At 40.6% G+C, this 20,144-nt stretch overlaps 1 protein-coding gene across 1 annotated transcript in view; it reads left to right on the forward strand.

The window, feature by feature from the left end:
* The first annotated feature begins 6,267 nt into the window (after positions 1–6,267).
* The window catches only part of syt6a (synaptotagmin VIa), a 101,408-nt gene continuing 87,531 nt past the window's right edge, over positions 6,268–20,144 (forward strand). The window contains exon 1 of the mRNA XM_088329725.1: positions 6,268–6,454. Coding sequence (XP_088185851.1) covers positions 6,298–6,454 — 157 coding nt within the window. The 5' untranslated portion in view covers positions 6,268–6,297. The remainder of the gene's footprint in view (positions 6,455–20,144) is intronic.

Raw genomic sequence — 20,144 nt, forward strand, 5'->3', positions numbered from 1 at the left:
TCTCAGCATTGTTTTGCGGACCTCATACGATGATGTGGGAGGCGACTTTCTGCTTGCAAACCCTTAATTTATGTGCTTATACAACATAAGCAAGATAATGTTTTTACCGAACAAAATGGCCGGATTAATTTTATGTGATTTTTTTGTTTTGTTTTCAAGAATATTTCAGTTCCATCATATTCTAAAATGAATAAAATGTATTTCATTTCATTAAACATCATTTTGTTTGGCCATTGTTTACAATATCTCGCGCGGGTGTGCTGTGCATTTCTATTGTCATGCCGGATTTGAACATCGGCCAGAATCAGCAGCTTAAAAGAGAAAGAGAATTAGTAAATGTACATTTTGCAAAACCAGAAATGATCTTGAGAGATGAAGCAATGTGTGTAAAGGCGTAATCAAATCATTGAAATGACAAGAAGTGTGACAATAACCTTGCAGTCATGGTAGGAAAATAGAACAAAACATATATATTCCAAACTCCAGTAGACAACGATAGGACAAGGAGCTTTGAACAACCTCAGTGCTGTCCTACAGTAAATATTATTAGAATTTTTTAAAAATTCAAATACCTGAAAGAAAAAGCCATGTTATTAATTTGTCGGGAGGGCTCCAGAGGGTGCATTTTTTTTAGTTTGATCTGTCATATTTTTTGTCACCCAGGGTTGACAGGTATGTCTCATCTCCTTAGCTCAGTAGGGTTGCGGGGGTGCTGGAGCCCATACCAGCAATCATCGGGCAGTGGGCAGGGGACACCCTGAACTGTTTGCCAGCCAATCGCAGGGCACACAGGGACAGACAACTCGCTCGCTCCTTCACACCTAGGGACAATTTGGACCGGCCAATCCACCTGAAATGCATGTCTTTGGAATGTGGGAGGAAACCGGAATGCCCGGAGGAAACCCACGCAAGCACGGGGAGAACATACAAACTCCGCACAGGAAGTCCGATAGCTGGATTTGAACCCACACAGGACTTAGAACTGTGCCGCACACGTGCTAACCACAGCGCCGCCGTGTTGCCTTGACAGGTATGTAGTTGAGTTAAATCCCCCAAATAGGATAAATATAAAAATTGACACCTGGGGCCCTTTAGTTCAGATCTGTTTCCATAAAGTAAGAGATTTACCGTAATCAAAAGAAAGAGCTCAGGGGAGAGCCTTTAAACAACAGGCTGGAATTTCTTATCAGAAGTTGGGGCTGTCTTCCCTGTTCTCTTTACAAGTTCAAAATTCAATCACGTCTTCTCTCCTTATTTTGAAAATCTACCAAACTTTGAATCTATCAATTGGACTTTATCATTAGCATTAGCTCAGGAGGTAGAGTGCCCGTTTTGGCATCAAGAGGTAGCAGGTTCGATTCCCAGCTCCTCCGTGTTATATTTCGAAGTATCTTGGGCAAGACACTGAATCTCTAACGACCTCAAAAGGCAGGCGCCTTGCATGGCTGACTCCCTATTGGTGTGTGAGTGTGTGTGTGAATGGGTAAGTGTGAAGCACATTGTAAAGCGCTTTTGGGAGGTCGTCATTGACTTGAAAAGTGCTATAGAAATGCAGACCATTTACCATAATCAACATCACATACCTGTCAACTTATATGTTTTCCCCACATTTTTTTGGGGGAATATTTCAAATTGTGTCGGCCGAATAACAATTTTTGTACAACAAAATGTATAAATAAAACTTGTTTTTTGTTATACTTATCTCATCTTGCTTAGTTAGGATCCAGATTGTCTCCATCACTGTAGATGTCGACAATGTCATTGTAAATTTCTAATATTGTCGCGGCATAGTAGCAAACGTTATTCTCGGTCAAGCATTTATTTTTCGCACGAATTGCGGCATGGTCGATAAATACCAATTACATGCAAGCGCGCCACATTTGATCTGTTTCCATATATTCCAGATTTAGGCGTTTGTGTTATAATTGAAGAATCGGTGCTTAGCGAAAGCATTGGCCCCCCCAAGAACGTTTTGTCATTTTGCCACATTTTAGGCTTCGTACTTGAAGTTTAAAAACTGAGAATGTATTCTAAGAATCAACAACATATAAAATATAACTGTGAAGTGGAACCAAATTATTTAAAAAATTTATATTATGCTTACAACAAAAAAACTGAAAAATAGGTGTTGCAAAAATATTTACCCCTTGTTCTCTCAGCCCAGCCAACTGACTGCAGAAGTTCCCTGATGGCTGTTGCATGATCCAATGTCGACATGAATGACCAACAATGACAGAGTGCATTCAGTCTCAGATTAAATAAATACACTCTCTCTGTTATGAGTTTAGTGGTCTACGAAAGCAAACACTGGAGAACAGACAGTATTATGAAGACCGATGAGTTATGTATTTAATTAATAAGATACATTTCTTTGCTCAAATTGTTTTTGTTTTTATTCTACATAGTATGTCTTTCTCTAAGTAAATATGTGCCGTGTGTGTAAGTTTTATCCTCACTCAAAGGAGCAGCACGAAATTTGTGACTTTGTTACTTTCTGCCGTCATCTCCTGGCTTTAAGTCATGATCGCAGCCACACTCAGCTCATTCATGATCTATGTGCAGGTGCAGAGACACCTCGCTGCTTCACACTTTGGGTATTGCTGGTTCACTGCTTCGCGGATTTTCATCATGCATTGTATTCTGCATTCTGATTGGTTAAACAGAGAAAGATGCTTTCTATCGCCAACAAAGTTGGACCTCTCCACCTGTTAAACCTGTTCAGCAGCCACATGCGAGCCTTTACCCCCCCTAGAGGCTTCATGGCACTATTTCAAAAATGTCTGATTTCTGTAGGACAAAGGGCCACTTGCTAGTAAAGTATCAGGTAAAGTGAAGTGGATAAGGTCCTTAATTCATAAAGTTGTGCAGTAAAAAATAAGTACAGGAATTGTATTTGTTAAATTGGGTTTGTTCTTGAGTGATAACAAACAAATAAATACATAAACAAATGTATGTTTCTACTTCACAAATTTTTACATTTCGCGAGGGGTTCGGCCCCCCATCAACCATGATAACCAGGTAATTAGTGTTCATGAATTTCTTCCACACATGCAAATACACTCTTCTTTTTTCTTCTTTTTGGGGTTCGGGTTGGCGTTTGGACTCTTCTGTGAGCAAGTCTTTTCTTACTTTTACTATTTTCATGCAACACTGATAAACAGAAATAGAAAAAACATTCGGGGACAAACACTCCCCTAAGCCCTGATTCCTCAAACCAAATGTGCCTCGAAGAGCACTGATAAAAGTAAGATAAAAACAGATGGGTACGGTAGAAAATAAAGCTTAGGGCTTTGAACTCAGTTGGTAATCAGGCTTGGGCAGTAATACAATACATTTAACGGCGTAGAATACGGAAGAAATGTAATCGTATTCTGTCATAGTTACGGAAAAAAGACGTAATCAAATTACAGGTACATTTAGTAAAAATAAGGATTACTTTGCATGATTACAATTTCAGGGGACAATGATGAAATCCGGTGTGCTTTAGTTGGAACTTTATTCTTTTACTCGTTCGCCTTAGCATGCTGTTTACATTTGCCATGCCAATTCGCTCCTCTCTCTCTTTGCAGTTTCATTCATACAACACACACACACTGGTGCGTTCACTCTCAGGACCCCGCTATATGACTAAAAACAGAAAAGTGCCTTATCATTAAAGTGCAACTAATGAGACGACATCAACAAACAAGTTTGAATATAAATGAAATAACATGAACTTTCCATTACTGATTAATGCAATTTGATGCCCCAATCCACAGCATCCTTCAAGCAATCATTCATTCACTTCATGCACTCATTCACATGTGTCTCTTATTGACAAATACATATTAAGTGTGTCTATCCTAATTTGACACTATACTACGTGCTTAAAATGTGACTATAAACAATTAGGGTGGCACGGCTGATGAGTGGTTAGCGCTTACGCAGCAAAGTTCTGAGGTCATGAGATCAGATCCAGCTAGCATCCTTCCTGTGCGGAGTTTGCATGTTCTCTCCGTGCTTGCGTGGGTTTACTCCCACATTCCAATAACATACAGGTTAATTGGCCGTTTCAAATTGTCCCTAGGTGTGAATGAGCGAGTGAGTCTGTGCCCTGTGACTGGCTGGCAACCAGTTCAGGGGTGTCCCTGCCCACTGCCCAAAGATAGATAGGATGGGCTCCAGAACCCCCTACTGAGGATAAGCAGTGCAGGTAATGGATGGATGGATATAAACAACCACATCATCTTGGTTTCCTCTATTTCTTTGTCAAGTTACATTGTTCATTTATCTTAAACAAAATTTTCTAATTGAATTCATATTTAGTTTATTTTGTGTTTTATTTATATGTTTTGATATTGGAGTAATCCAAAAGTAATGGAAAGTAATCAAATTACATTACTTTGATATTATGGTATTCGGATTATGTTAACATTTGCCGCAAATTTCGGACTATAAGCCGCTACTTTTCCCCCAAACTTTCAACCCTGCGGCTTATTCAGTAATGCGGCCAATTTACGTAATTTTTCTAACGGCCACCAGCGGCGCTCGAGTACAAAAGGTAAGATTTAGACCGGTGAAATATATGCGCCGAGGAAGACTGCAACTCCTTGGCTTGACTAGCGGAGAGAATTCTTTCACTAAAACTGGCCGCATGCGAAAGGCAACTTTTTTGCAAGTCTGCCAGTGGATCCTGACAGCGTGGGGCAGCATAAAAAAATCCACCATCACCAAAGGGTTCCGAAAAGCCGTGACGGAGAGGAGGGCACACCAGCGACAGTGACTGCCCGAGTGAGGCTGCGGGAACATGGGACGACGTCTATATGACACTGTTTCTTTCCAACACTGAGGAAGACGACTTTGATGGCTTCAGTTGTAAAGAGGAAGATGAGGACGGTTTACCATGATTTTTTCAAGTACGGTATGTTTTTTTAACAGACCCGTTTACTGTGTTGCGAGCGTGTTGCTAGCGTGTTGCTAGCGTGTTGCTAGCATGTTGCTACCATTAACTGCCCTGTCAGGCACCGTTTGGGATGAAAGTTATATTATTATTATTATTATTAAAGCTTTGAAAACTCTCTCGGTGAACCGTCTTTCTTTGTAAATATGTGTAACCGATGTATAATATGTATTTGCACCTGTTTATTTTTGTAATGTATTTATTTGAGACACTTATTCTGATATGTTTTGCGAATTAAAAAAGAGGGGCGGAGCAAATGCGGGCTGACGGGAAGTGGGGTAAAGGTGAGTGAGACCTGTTGTCGCGGCAGACAATAGTGGATATATATTTTTCCCACCCTTACCTTTGGTAATATAGACTTTTTTTCCTTGAATTAGTTTCAACGTGTACCTGGACTCTGCAGGTATCATCTTCCGTTCATTTTCCCGGCTGTGAATTTTGGACTGTGTACATCAATGAAGGACATTTAGTTTCAATCGCGCGACTTAAAGTCGGGTCTGGATAAATTTCATGTTTGCGTTAAAATTTTTTAACGTGGGCGCATACGGCTTATATAGAGGTGCAGCTTGTGTATGTACGAAATCGGTTTTCCTCTAAAAATGTGGTGGGTGCGGCTTATAATCAGGTGCACTCTATAGTCCGGAATTTACGGTACATTTTTCAACAAGTAACTAGTAACTGTATCAGATCACATTTTTAAAGTAACCCTCTCAACCCTGATCTTAATATTTATCTTTCAACTTTTCAAGGACATTGTAAACGACGCACCCTACCTTTAATAAGGGTTATTGCAATCATAAACAAAGGGGGCAGTTGGCTTAGGTTGACGGGTATGTCATCATCGTTTTGAAAATGTATGCACAGTATGATTTCAGTGAATGTTTTTGTAAAAGCTTGCTATTTATTGCAGGTGCTTTACCCCATGGGAAATGTGGCCCTGTGAGACTTTTGCAACCCTAGGGAGGTGTTGTAACTGTTGACATGAGAAAAATAAGCCCAGTGGGTGTAAGGACTTGACTTCGCTTCAAGGGGGTCACCTTGTTATATTCACAAAAAAGGGCATTAAACATAGTTGGGGTGGAAGGGTTGCACTTCTATTTGAGGCACTTCATACCGTGCGTGTGTTTTTGCACACATTCAAATTAGACATGTTTTTGTTGTGTCCACTGGGACAATGTGTTTCAATAGGACAACAAATGAGGTTTCCAATCCACAATGCACATGCAAATGAAGCACATTGTGCCCTTACGTTTGGAAATCCGTGCGCGCGTTATACGTATGAGCGCCTGCATGCGTGCGCACACGTCGGTGCGGTCTGGTGAGCGCAGTCCACGGCTGAGGATGCAGCTGGGAGCAGCATGAGTTCGGAGGCAGCCGAGTATGACATGTTGTGTCAGAAAGCCGTGACCCTCCTTGTCGACCTCTGCCTGCACAACAGCACGCTTTTGGATCCCGACACGTGTCAGGAGTTCCTCTTGCTGTTGTCCAGTCAGGACGCAAAGCGCACGGATCAAGGTAAGGATCCCAAACTAGTAGAGCCCGATGATAATGCATGAGGCAAACTGTTGAATTCTTTGGCTGTGTGGGTTCTAGATGTTTTTTGTGTGTGTTTTTTGCTGTTTGTCTTTATGAGAAACAAAGTTGAAAGATTTTCTTATTCAAAAATAAACAAACATTCTTTCTTCAGGAATAATTTATGGGCAGAAAAATAGTTTGGATGCTTACTTTTACAGTCACGAGAACTTGGTTTGCAGGTTTATACTATTTGTTGTTTTTTCATACTACAAAGATCAGCAGTATTCCCAAACTCTGTAATTTTACGTGATATTCTGATATTCTATATATATATATATATGTTGTGAAATTATTCTCTCCTTTTGAGGCCGCTCATTTACTTTTTTTATTTTTAAAGTGTCACAAAGAAACCTTACCAAATCACGCCCCACCCCCATAGGGGACAACAATACTATAATTTTGACTATATTCTCGTAATATTTCTTTCTTGCTTTTTTGTTTTTTCTGCCCATTTTTTCCTTATCCCTGTTCTGGGGAAAGAAACAAAACAGAGAAAAAAGTATCTGTAAGAATAAATTTACATACTTTTTACCTTTTTAACTTCTTCAAAATGAATTTCTATATAAAATAACAAAACCACACTTAAATAGTCAGTATTTTTTTACCTTATATAGTTTAAAAAATAATAATAATAAAAAAACAATATATATATATATATATATATATATATATATATATATATATATATATATATATATATATATATATATATATATATATATATTTATATATATATATTTATTTATTTATTTATAATAGTAATCAAGTAGTTAAAATCCACAAAATTGAGTGTCGTATGAGAAGGTTTTGGTAGTTTTAAAGATCATTCATGTTTTTTTCCCAAGAAAAGTAAATAAAATATGCATCAAAAAATGTGTTATACTACTAATAAATAGTATGAGTCATAATAATAGTGCTACGAATAAACGAATAACAATATTCAACTTAATTATGTTAAATAAAAAATAATGCTTAGAAATAGAGAAACTATCTGCAAAAGCAACAGTATTTTTTTCATTTATTTTTTGCAGTGCAACACCTGTTAAGGTGGCTTATAGACTTCCAGCTCAGTGATGGCAGACTTCAGATATATGTGTGTTGTATCTGTGATAAGTTGTTAGGGTTACAAAACTATGCTCAATTTGATTATTTTCTCGAAATATGTTTCTCTCTTACTCCATCCCCCACCCCTCGTCCTTTTCTCCCATTTTCCTTCAAACCTTTTTGCAAAAGGAATAGTGAAAGAAACGAAGGAATAAAACAATAAAGCAAACAAAAAACAATTTTTCTATGTAATACTTCCTTCTTCAAAGTGTTTTTTCCATGTAAAATAAACACATATTAAAAAAAAAAACGTTGAATATGTCAGACAGCAGATAATGTTGCTGACTGTAAAGTATGTTTTGGGGGTAATTCTAAGGATAGTAAATTTTATTTAACTAAAGGCTGAGAAATAGCAAAATTGTTTGACAGGGCAGCAGTATTTTCTTCTATTATTTCCTTTTTTTTGCTGTGCAACACCTGTCGAGTTGGCTTATCGACTTGCGCTGGAGTCTCAAGTGATGGTAGACTCCAGATATATCCATCCATTATCCTAAGTACGGTCTCGGGGGTGCTGGAACCCATTCCAGCTATCCTCAGGCAGTGGGCAAGGGACGGAACAACCTGTCGCAGGGCACCCAGAGACAGACAACCGTTCACTCGCTCGTTCTCACCTAGAGACCGGCCATTTAACCTGACATGCATGTTTTTGGAATGTGGGAAGAAACCGGAGTGCCCGGAGGAAACCCACGCAGACACAGGGAGAACATGCTAACTCCACACGGGGAAGCTGCGGTAGCTGGACTTGAACCCTGGACCTCTGCACTGTAGGGCTGCGCGCTAACCACCCAGCCGCCATGCAGCATACTCCAGATATATTTCCTCAAATAAATAGAATCGGATAACATGATTTATGATCTTTATCATTCCACACTTTTTATTTTCATACATAATCCTAGAACAAAAAGCAGCATAGGCCTGGTAAAATAACTATTTTGGTATTAAGATTTTATAATAATTGGATTAAAGTTTGAGAGCAACTAATACTTATTGAAAATAAAATAGAGGGAAAACCCACACCATTGCTTAAACCAGTGATTTTAATTTATCTCCTTATGAGGTAGTACAGGGAAATGTATTCAATAATTCTTTTTTGTTTGATGAAGCAGTTAAGGATTCCACTGCAAATAATCTAATAAATTAAAAAAAAGTAAAAATATAATACTATTAAAAATTATAGCAAAATAACTAACCAAATTGAATAATCTGTTGTACCTTCTGAGCCACTGTTACCCGCAAACGATAACAAATACTGTCAAATTAAAGGGACAGTGTGTAATATTTAGTGCCTCCTTGTGGTAAAAAAAACAAACAAAAAAAACATTGATTTAAATACTTGCCAAAAATACCTGAATTATTGTACCTACCAACATTAATTTCTAAAAAAAAAAAATCATAGGTCCAAAAAATTTGTATTGAATTTACATAGGTGAATTCCTACCTAAGGTCACCGACATGTTTGTCTGGTAACTTGCTGTTACGCTGTGCTCTGTGGCACAGGTTTTCGACAACACAGTGCCATCCCGTTGTCTAATATTACACACTGGGGCTTTAGGCTTTAAAAAAAAAAAAACTTTCCCGGCAATTAATTGTACAACAATTTCAACGTACACTGTGCCTCAACCTTCTGTACTGAAAAAAAAGGATTTCTTTGGCTCAAAGAAGTTTAAGAAAAGCTGGCTTAGACCACCAAGTATTTTTTTCATGATATGGTTTTTCAACTCTCCCCTTGTCATCAAACTACCAATAGAAAAAGTAAAACGTCTAGCCAACGACAGACACCTCCTTAAAGGGACATTGTGTACTATTCAGCGCCTTCTAGTGGTAAAAAACACCCTTCATCTATTAGAAAAAACAATATTGATCTGAATATTAAGTAAAACTACACAAACGATCATACAAATGTGCATTTTTAAACACTCGTATGCTGAGAAATGTGTACTTATTTTACATAAAATGAGGCTCACCTAGAGGGAGCTGACATGATTGTCTTGCATTCTTCCTTGGGCTTTGTAGCACTCGTTTTTGGTTGCACTGAACAATTCAGCAACATCTAGTGGTTAAATCTTACACAGTGTACCTTTACCGCCTCATCAATAAACGTGTTTCCAGTGCAACTTTTTAATGGTTGTGTTCTTTGTTAACTCGCACCTTTTCCCAAAACAAAACATGCAATTGTTATGCTTCGGATGGTCCTGTGGTGAGGGGCCCTCTCCCTCTAGGTAAATGCAAATGAATCTGCCCAGGCATCATTGAATGTTCTATTTTATTGAGATATTTTTCTTTTCTTACATTTCTCCATTGGCTTTGCCGGGGTTGAAAGTCGCTCAAAATAGACGGCGTTTCAGCGGGTATACCAGCTTCCGCAGTGTGACGTCTATTTTAAGCGACGAAAAAATAATATCAAATAATTTAATTAATATTTTAATATTTCAAGATCACAATAATCTTCAAATTTAGAACAAAAATAATATAAAAACAAAAACAAATAAAACACACTTCAATTAAATACAAAAATTTTTTTTAGTAATTTATTTTCCCAAGCCAATCAGAGCCGCATTATAAGGATGAAAGAGCCGCATGAGGCTCCGGAGCCGCGGGTTGCCGACTGCTGCTCTAGGAGGTGTGAGAATTCTCCCACCGTGGTCCGCTGCGTGTCGTAAGAGGCGACTAAAGTGGAGGGAGCGAGGGTACTGGGATGCTCTCCACTTTATCTCTACTCCCTAAGGGACAGCAAGGAAAGGAAAGGGGAGCGGGAGACCGAAATGTCTCACAAAAACCTAGTTGTAGGGTCATTAAATGTGAGAGGATGTGGAAGTAAAGCGACTGAGTGGAAGAAAGAGGCAATCGGATGGATGATCACCAAAAGGAAGGTTGATGTGTTAGCCTTGAGTGAAACAAAGATGAAAGGAAATGGTGAATTACAGCTTCGAGTCAAAATTAAATGTTACAAAATGAGGATTAACAGAATACATATATACATGCTATCCCGTTACAGTTACAGAAAAAAAGACGTAATCAAATTACAGGTACATCTAGTTAAAACAAGGATTACTTTGCAGGATTACAATTTATTTCAAAGTATATTTACACATACCCAATGCGCCAGTAGACGAATTATGTCTCTCATAATTCTAATTACTGACACTCACGAGACAGAGAGAGATGCGGCGCTCGTGATAGTAATTTTCGTATATTTTGCACAAACTGTACAGATTGCCACACTGTATTAAAGGTAAAACAGCTTTTCTTCTTGTGTGTATTTTTTTTCTCGTTCAATGTAGCACTCATTTTGTTGAATTGGTGTGAGCCTGCAGATTATTGAGGGCAGTGCTGTTGTGCGCTGTGATGCGTATACCCCGCATTTCGTAAAAAATATCCCTTGTCTTCTTTTTGTATTTTGCAGTTAATTGGAACACAAAGTCACTATACAATCACTGTATTGTTATACTTAGCCGAGTAGATCTGAATACTTTCAACAGTGTCATGATGACTGATTAGTTTCACCTGTGCCCGCTTGTTTGGCGCCAGCCGCTGCAGGCTTCCTGATTGGTTCCTCGTTCTACTTAAGCTCTGTCCTTGCTCTTGCCTGTTGTCAGTCCATCAGCGAACCTCTGTTTCTACAAGGCAAGCATTTAGAATAGAATAGAATAGAATATACCTTTATTGTCATTGTTACAAAATGGGTTAACATATTGTGACAACGAAATTGGGCATGACACTCCAGTTTTACACATTCACAGTGAGGTATGAGCCAAGAAGATAAAGGAACAGAGAAGATAAGGTTATAAAACAAGGGGGATAAGGCTATAGTTATAATTTACATAATAATAATAATAATAATAATAATAATAATAATTTCCTTTGTATTGTCATTCTTTGTAACAATGTACACAGAACGAAATGTCGATACACCTGACCCGTTGTAGCGGGTCGATGCAGCCGCAGCCAGAGGGCGCCGCCATTATACCAATTAGGTATGTCTCGGTCGAGGCGCGAACCAGCGACCTCCCAGTCTCAAAGCGGGCACACTACCATCTAGGCTACTGAGCTGGTATAGTATTTACACAAGAAATGTCGGCATGTGGGATGTTACATACAGTGTTGTTGTGATACCGTTGGTATCGTAAGGGTTGTGCAATATTGCATTTGGTGCAAAGTCATCATAGTGCAAAAAAATAGTCAGCATATGCATTGGTGCAAACATAGACATCATAGTGCAGAAAAAGGAAATGGTCAGACATTGTGCAAGGTGAGCAGTAAACGTAGTGCAGTCGACATGTGCAAGAACATAGACATGAGTACCATTATATTCGTATGAGGTAGTGTTGGCACGAGTTTTCAGTTTTTTTGTGCGGTGTCTGTATGAGCAGTGAACAAACATAGTGCAGACAGCATGTACGTGAGTACCATTTTACATTCGTGTGAGGTAGTTTTTTGCAACAGTTTTCAGTTTTTTTGTGCGGTGTCTGTTTAGGGTGGTAATGGTTGTGGGGAAGAAACTGTCTCTGAGTCTGTTTGTTTTTGCTTTGTGTGACCTGTAGCGCTTGCCGGAAGGCAGCAGGTCGAAGAGGTGGTGGCCGGGGTGAGAAAAGTCCTTGATGATGTTTTCTGCTCTGCTGAGGTAGCGAGAGCAGGCAATGTCCTCCAGACTGGGCAGAGAGCAGCCGACGATTCTCTGGGCTGTTTTGATGATCCTCTGGAGCTTTTTCCTGTCTGCTGCTGTGCACCCAGCATACCACACCGTGATGCAGTATGTTAGGATGCTCTCCACTGTGGCTTTGTAGAAGGACACCTGCAGCTGCTGTTTTAGGTTATTTTTCCTGAGCAATCTCAGGAAGTGCAGTCACTGCTGGGCCTTCCCTACCACCGCTCTGGTGTTTGCAGACCAGGAGAGGTCGTCGGAGATGTGCACACCCAGAAATTTGAAAGAGTGGACTCTCTCTACACAGTCTCCTTTTATGGTGAGTGGTGCTGGATTCCTGCCATTCCTTCTGAAATCCAGAATCAGTTCTTTTGTTTTTGTGGTGTTCAATATGAGGTGGTTTTCCGAACACCACGTTAAAGGGGCTCCACCTCATCCCTGTATGCCGCCTCGTCCCCTTCAGAGATGAGGCCGATCAAGGTGGTATCGTCAGCGAACTTAATTATAGTGTTTGTGGGGTGGGTCGGTGAGCAGTCGGAGCTTTAGAGGGTGAAAAGCAGGGGGCTCAGTGCACAACCTTGGGGGGAGCCAGTGTTCAGTGTTAGGGTGGGAGAGACGTGGGTACCGAGTTTCACCGACTGTGGGCGGTTGGAGAGGAAGTCCATTATCCAGTGGCAGATGGAGGGAGAGAGTCCTAGGTGTGCAAGTTTCTCCACCAGGATCTCCGGGATAATGGTGTTGAAGGCTGAGCTGAAGTCCAGAAAGAGCATTCTGACGTAGCTCCCTCGGTGGTCCAGGTGTTTCAGCACGGTGTGAAGTGCTGTGTTTATGGCGTCGTCAGTGGAGCGGTTTGCCCTGTAGGCAAACTGGTGGGGGTCCAGTGTGAGTGGCAGGGAGTTTTTGATGTGCCGGGACACTAACCTCTCGAAGCACTTCATGACCACAGGTGTAAGAGCTACAGGCCTGTAGTCGTTGAGGCTTTCCACTGCTGACTTTTTGGGGATGGGAATGATGGTGGAGGTTTTGAGGCAAGGTGGGACGGTCGCCTGTGGCAGGGACCGGTTGAAGATGGTGGTGAAGACCCCAGCCAGCGGATCGGAACAGTCCCTGAGTGCCCTCCCTGGTACTCCATCCGGGTCAGTTGCCTTCCTGGGGTTTATGGTATTCAGCGCACACTTATTGTGTTCTTAATGTGAACTAAAACATTAAATACTGTACCTGCACGCTGTACTCTGACTCCCGCTTTTTTCACCCGTTTACCACCCGTCCGTTCCTGATATCCCCTTTGGTCTGCGGCTACGACCTGTTTTTTGGCCCCGATCACGTTTTTGATCCCGACCACGTTTTGCTCTCCTGTTCCGGCTATCGACCTGTTTTTCCGTCTACGACACTACGATCTCTCGCTCTGGAACATCCACTTCCGCATTCGAAACACGTTCCGATTCTGTGAGCGGCTTTCTTCCCGCGTCCAGCGAGCACCGGATCGCAGGAGCTACCCTTCCTCTCTGTCTCAATAAACTTAAAGTCTGGGTCCTGATTCCGTTCTGGTCGTGACAAAGAGTTTTGGCAACACCACTTCAAACAAGTACAACTTTTGTTGAAAATTAAGTTAACACTCGGTGTGTTTAAAAACAATATTTGATTCTTATTGTGTTCTTAATGTGAACTAAAACATTAAATACTGTACCTTGTCTGCCGTGTAAAAAAAGAGAGTTTTCTTTTTTTCTTAACAAACTACAGCCTTCTACGTGGTTATTATTTAAGCATTTTTTTGCATGACTACAAGCAACAACTTGACTGGTTTCCCCCAATTCTTTTTCATGGTTCCATCATTAACTATATTTATCTTAAATAGAATGCAGTAATCGGGCAGCACGGGGGGCGCTGCGGTTAACGCGTGTGCGGCACAGTTCTAGAGTCTTGGGAACCTACTGTGTGGGTTCAAATCCAGCTACCGGACTTACTGTGCGGAGTTTGTATGTTCTCCCCGTGCTTGCGTGGGTTTCCTCCGGGCACTCCGGTTTCCTCCCACATTCCAAAGGCATGCATTTCAGGTGGATTGGCCGGTCCAAATTGTCCCTAGGTGTGAATGAGCGAGCAAGTTGTCTGTCCCTGTGTGCCCTGCGATTGGCTGGCAACCAGTTCAGGGTGTCCCCTGCCCACTGCCCGATGATTGCTGGGATGGGCTCCAGCACCCCCGCGACCCTACTGAGGATAAGCCGTGCAGCTGATGAGATGAGATGAGATGAAAATGCAGTAATCATCTTTTTATCATGTTTACTTTGTCTTTTATCAACAATTTCGTATTGGAGTAATTGAAAAGTAATCGAAAGTAATTAAGTTACATTACTGCAATATTATTGTATTTGGATAACGGTACTGATTACAATTTTTAACAGGTAACTTGTAACTATCGGATTACATTTTTAAAGTAACCCTCCCAACCCTGTACATAATACATTATGTTTGTTTGGATCCCTTAAGCACTAGGGTCCTAGGGGCACCGTTTTTCTGTGGTGTGTCTTGGGCAAGTACAGCCTGGTGGTGCCCATCCCTCTCCAGGCCAACACATTTTTCCACTCAATAATCTTTATAACTTAAAATGATCAGGTAGCACCTTTGAAGATGTCCACGAAGTGCAACAACTAGTATTGACTTTCTTGTCAGGATATGAAATCAGAAAGTTAATTGCTGTTGGCAGATGTGTTGTAGGACACTTTTGTACCATAGTGGGTTGCCTTTGGGTGCTGGCACACTCTTGGCTGTTCCTGGTTGTCTGCGCTGTCACCCCGCATCATTTTCAGCACGGGGGGGTTTTACCGTACGTCCAACTGTCACGAGCATTAAGACGCTGTTGCATGTGATGTCCTCTTGTTGACGAAAAGCATTTTTGATACACGGATCTCAAAGACGAGGTCTTGGAGGTGAAGTTGAGGGAGAGGTTTTGAGTTGATGTTAGCTGTCACCTCGTACTTATTTTCTATAATGTGCGCACTGAACAGAGTGACCCACTTACTGTATATTTCCTTCTCTTATTAAGATAGTCAGGTTTGGTAACAGTGTTAGTGGAAAAAAAGAAATAAATACCGTTACTAGTTGCTTCATTTCAAAATTAATTCAATTACCCCCCTGATTACTGACACACAAAAGTACAGTTACTATCTTGATGTGGCTGTAAAATTCCCTAAAAATAGCCACATGTTAAAATAGATATGATATAATCAGGGTTGGGTAGGGTTACTTTAACGAATGAATAAAATTATGACTCACAACACGTGGTGAGCTTCCTCTCCTGGCTTCGATCTCTTTGATCTCCGGCAAAACTAACAAAAACTGCGACAGAAACAAAATGAAAATAAATCCAAACAGCTTTCCAACATCATTTTTGCCGTTCCATGTGTTCCGTTACTCCCCAAGCCGGCACAAAATGTAGTAATTTTATTCATATTTAGTCTCTTTTGTCTTTTATTAGCATATTTGGTATTGGAGTAATCCAAAAGTAATTGAAAGTAATCAAGTTAAAGTAACCCTACCCAACCATGGATATAATATGTACGTATACCGTGGAAGCAGTGAACCCTCCATATTATTTGTCTTGTGTTATCTTTGCAAGCGAATATTCAGCCAAGACACACCATATCTAGTTTGTCTATTAGTTTCAAACCACTAAAATATTTTCTCCTCCATTTCTGTATATTGTCCAAGACGTTTTCTTTTATTCTAGGCATGGTGCTTTGCAAAAATAATCTTACAAACAAAAAGACCAAAATTCAGAACACATTTACCGTCAATTATGTGCTAATGTTTACCCCGTTAATTGAGTTGGTTTGTTGTTCCTGTTTAGAAGACTACACTGCCATAAATACATTAACCTCAACCTTTTCCAAGCACCAACTGGGCCAAAACAAGAGAGAACCTCAAAAGACTCACAATCCGTCACACAAGACCCTTTTCCTTTCCCTTTTTCTTAATCTGGTTTCTTTTGGGAGTATTGAATTACATAAACCAACTTGAACTACCCACAATGACACACCAGAGCTTACGGACGGACATTTCCTTCATTTACAAGTAACAACCAGACTTTCCAGCTGACTTTCCGGCAGTAGCTCAGGAGGTAGAGCGCTCGTCTTGGGATCAAGAGATCGCAGTTCGATCGCAGAATCCCGGCTCCTCCGTGTTACATGTCGAAGTGTCCATGGGTAAGACACTGAACCCCTAATGCCCCCAATAACCAGGTTTGCGCCTTACATGGCTGCACGGACGCTATTGGGAAATGTGAAGCACATTGTAAAGCGCTTTGGGAAGTCATTGACTTGAAAAGCGCTATATAAATGCAGATCATTAAAAAAAAATTTGAACCCTCCAAAGTGTTCATTTGTAATAAAATGATTAATTATTTCCCTATGTAGGTCATCGTTATTCATACCAGAGATTCATTTCTTTGCGTGTTTGAACGAAATGCTCCCTTTATTCAATTAGTCGATCGGAAAACTTCATATTGAAAAGCGTCAACATAAAATTTTTGTCAGGAACCAGAACAGGATCAGGACCAGAAGCCTTTTATTTTACAGGAAATGGGGAGTCATGCACGTTAGGCAGCGGTCTGGCGTGGAAAGACAGGGAGCCAGAGAGCAACGAGATCGATTCCAATTGCCGGAGTTGATATCGGACAGATTGGGTTGATACCGGACAGGATGGGACAGACAGGATAGATAATGATTCAGGATACTGAAAATAAACAGGACAAACTAGACGAGAACGAAAACTGGAGAAAATAATAAACAGGACAAAAATAGACAGAAACAAAACTGGAAACCAAAATTAAACAGGACAAAATTAACGGGAACAACACCGGACATGCAATACCTACAGGAACAGGATCGAGTCCAAACACACGTTTTGCGGGGCAGAAGTTCGTTGACGGGCTGACAAAGGAAGCGTGAGAGCGCTGAGTTTAAAATAGACAGAAAGCCAATCTGTCAATGAGCCGCAGCTGGCGCCACACGGGCGGGGACAATTGGACAACATGGCAACCATGACAATTTCGACCAGTGACTGCAATTTAAAAAGCCAGGCTCGAAAGCCTGTTCTTCCTTTTACTTCCTGGACAGCAAGGCCAGGCCTTTCCCTGCAGAGCAATGGGGACAAAGAAGGCCTCCTAAGCCTGAGCAGCCAAGGACCGGTAGCGCCCAGCGATCTGCATCCATTCCCCTCTCTCTTTGTCCATGAGTCAAAAATGAGTCCAACCAAAGGGAAAGGTTTACCCAAAGGTCCAGGGTCTATGTGGTACCCTTCCTCCACATAATGCTTCCTCTGATCGAAGAAAAAAAAGATTTTGCAACTAACCCTGTTGGTGCTGGACATAAATAATTTAATCCTGATATGCATTGAAATAATTCCTGATCATGCAAATGAGTGTTTTGTCTTAAAATTCGGCTTATTTATCAGTACAGTACTTTCAACCACTATTCCGAATTCCACCCCCCTCCTCCTCTTTGACACTGTGAGTTCTCTCGTCAACACTGTCCTTTGTTTTATTGATTTGTTTTTCCTTGCTTTGTAAATAAAACATAGTTTGTTTAGAATCAAACCACTGTGCATTTTGTTGGGTCTATAACTTTCCTGCGGATCAATAATTATCAATATCAACGAACTGCAAAATCGATAAAAGCTAAGATACAATGTGTTTTGAGAATTTCTTATTTACACCTATATGAGATGATGTGATGGTTCTTCAGCTCCACCTAATGGGTGATCCGGTCACCAGCAAATCCAAATATATCAAATTTAAAGCAATTTCTCCCTACAATGTATAAGCCATGCCCCAACCCAACGTGCTGCTACCGTTCGCTATTGATAAGACAACCAAAATTGTGCATTTAAGCAGGAAGTTTGAACTCATTTGCGTAGACGATCTGTCACTTTAATTGAGAAAGAAAAGTTGTCCAACGCACAAACGGACCAAAAACAAAAAAAAGCAGGCTCAAATGCAGGCAAAACTACAGACTAGGCATTTAACGGGATTAAACAGAACTTGCAGGAATCTCTCAGAATGTTACACCAAAGTGCAACAAAGTCCAACAAGCACAATAAGATTAAACAGGTATCAAACAGGCATGAACAGGTTTTCAACAAGGGTAAACAATGATCTGGCAAAGGGCAGTTCCAAAAGGCGCGTTTAAGTACCCATAGGAGTAATCAGGAAAATGCAGGTCAGCCGGCGTCAAGGGGCGGGGCCAGCTGGACGCCATGACAACAGTGCAGGACATGACAGACCGCCTGATTCCAGCATTTTATTTGATAGTTGTAAATATGGCTTAGATATGAGTTTATACCATAGGGAGAATATCAGTAGGGAGAAATTTGTGAAATTCCCGCTCGAGACACTGGCACCGTTACTGTGTTGCCATATAGACATGCCCACTCCAATTCAATGCTGTGATTAGCAGTGTGACACTGACAAGCTAAATTAAGCCATCCTTAGGTGAAGAGGGAACAGGTATCGTTTTGATAGCGTTGACATTGGCGAGCTGTTTTAACAAGTAGGGGAGTAACGCATCATATTGTGATGACATTTGAGTTAAAAAATGTTTTTAATGACCCTTTAATGTACTTGTTACCAAGAAAAGTAATGCCATTCCAGGAACAATTTACTTTGTAATGCATTACTCTAAACAGTGTTTAGTAATAAGGAGGTTCAAATAATGTGGAGTCTTCTGTCTGTATCTAAGGGAGATGCCCACATGTCACAGTCGATTGAAATCAAATCCTGATGGAAATGCATTCAGACAATCACACCAATGTATTTCAGCACTTTGCTTCCTTTTCGATCGGAGACTGCAAATACACATCCCTGAAATATTATCCTAAGAAGTATTACTTACTGCGGAGTGTTCTGTGTGGACAACGGCGTAGGTTAAAAAATTGCAGCAAGCGAAATTAAGAGTGTAAATAAGTGGTTGTGTCGAGCGTTTGCATAAGGGTACTTCTTCAACTTGAACTTACTGCATATTATTTATGTATAATGTCACTTTTTGGTCACGACTATAAAAGTAACCCCACATACAATACAATAAAGAAGTATTTCTCTATGGAGGACCGATCCTGTCTTATGTACATACCTGTCAACTTATATGTTTTCTCCTTATTTTCCATATATTTCTATCCTTTCTAACTGTCTACAGTGGATAAGAATTGATGTACGGGATAATAAAACTTTTTGAATTGTTTAAGAAAGTGTCAAGAACCGGAACAGGTGGAGGACCCAAATGCGTAACGTTTCTCACACAAGCTTTATTTTATGAGAAATGGGGCAGTCATGCACGTTAACCCAAACGCCAGTGATTCGGCGATCGCTGGGCGGAAGACGTAAGTCAGCAGGTGTGGAACGACAGGAAGCCAGATGCCGACGAGATCGATACCAATTACACGAGTTGATACCGAACAGATGGGGTCGATACTGGACAGGACGGGATAGACAGGATTGATATCAGACACTGGAGATCGATATCAAACAGGACAAAATAGGCGGGAACGCTACCAGACACTGGAGATCGATATTAAACAGGACAAAACGATACCGGACAGGGAACACAAGCAGGAAACCGGACAAAGTCAAAACACACGTCTTGCGGGTGCAGAGGTTCGTTGACGTACTGACAAAGGGTGAGTGAGAGCACTGAGCTTAAATAGGAGGGAAGCCAATCAGTCAACGAGCCGCAGCCGGCGCCAAATTGGCAACCGTGACAGAAAGACACAAAAAAGTTGTTTGTGTTGTTTCTTTGGTAAAAAAAATAAACTTGTTTACACAAACTACCTTTGTCTGTATTATATCTGTCTTGATGTGGATTTGTGTTTGTAAGGTTTATTACCGCTTAATAAAGA

The sequence above is a fragment of the Urocampus carinirostris genome, chromosome 3 (assembly GCF_059441175.1).
Source record: "Urocampus carinirostris isolate Australia breed hairy pipefish chromosome 3, RoL_Ucar_1.0, whole genome shotgun sequence".
Taxonomy (NCBI): Eukaryota; Metazoa; Chordata; class Actinopteri; order Syngnathiformes; family Syngnathidae; genus Urocampus; species Urocampus carinirostris.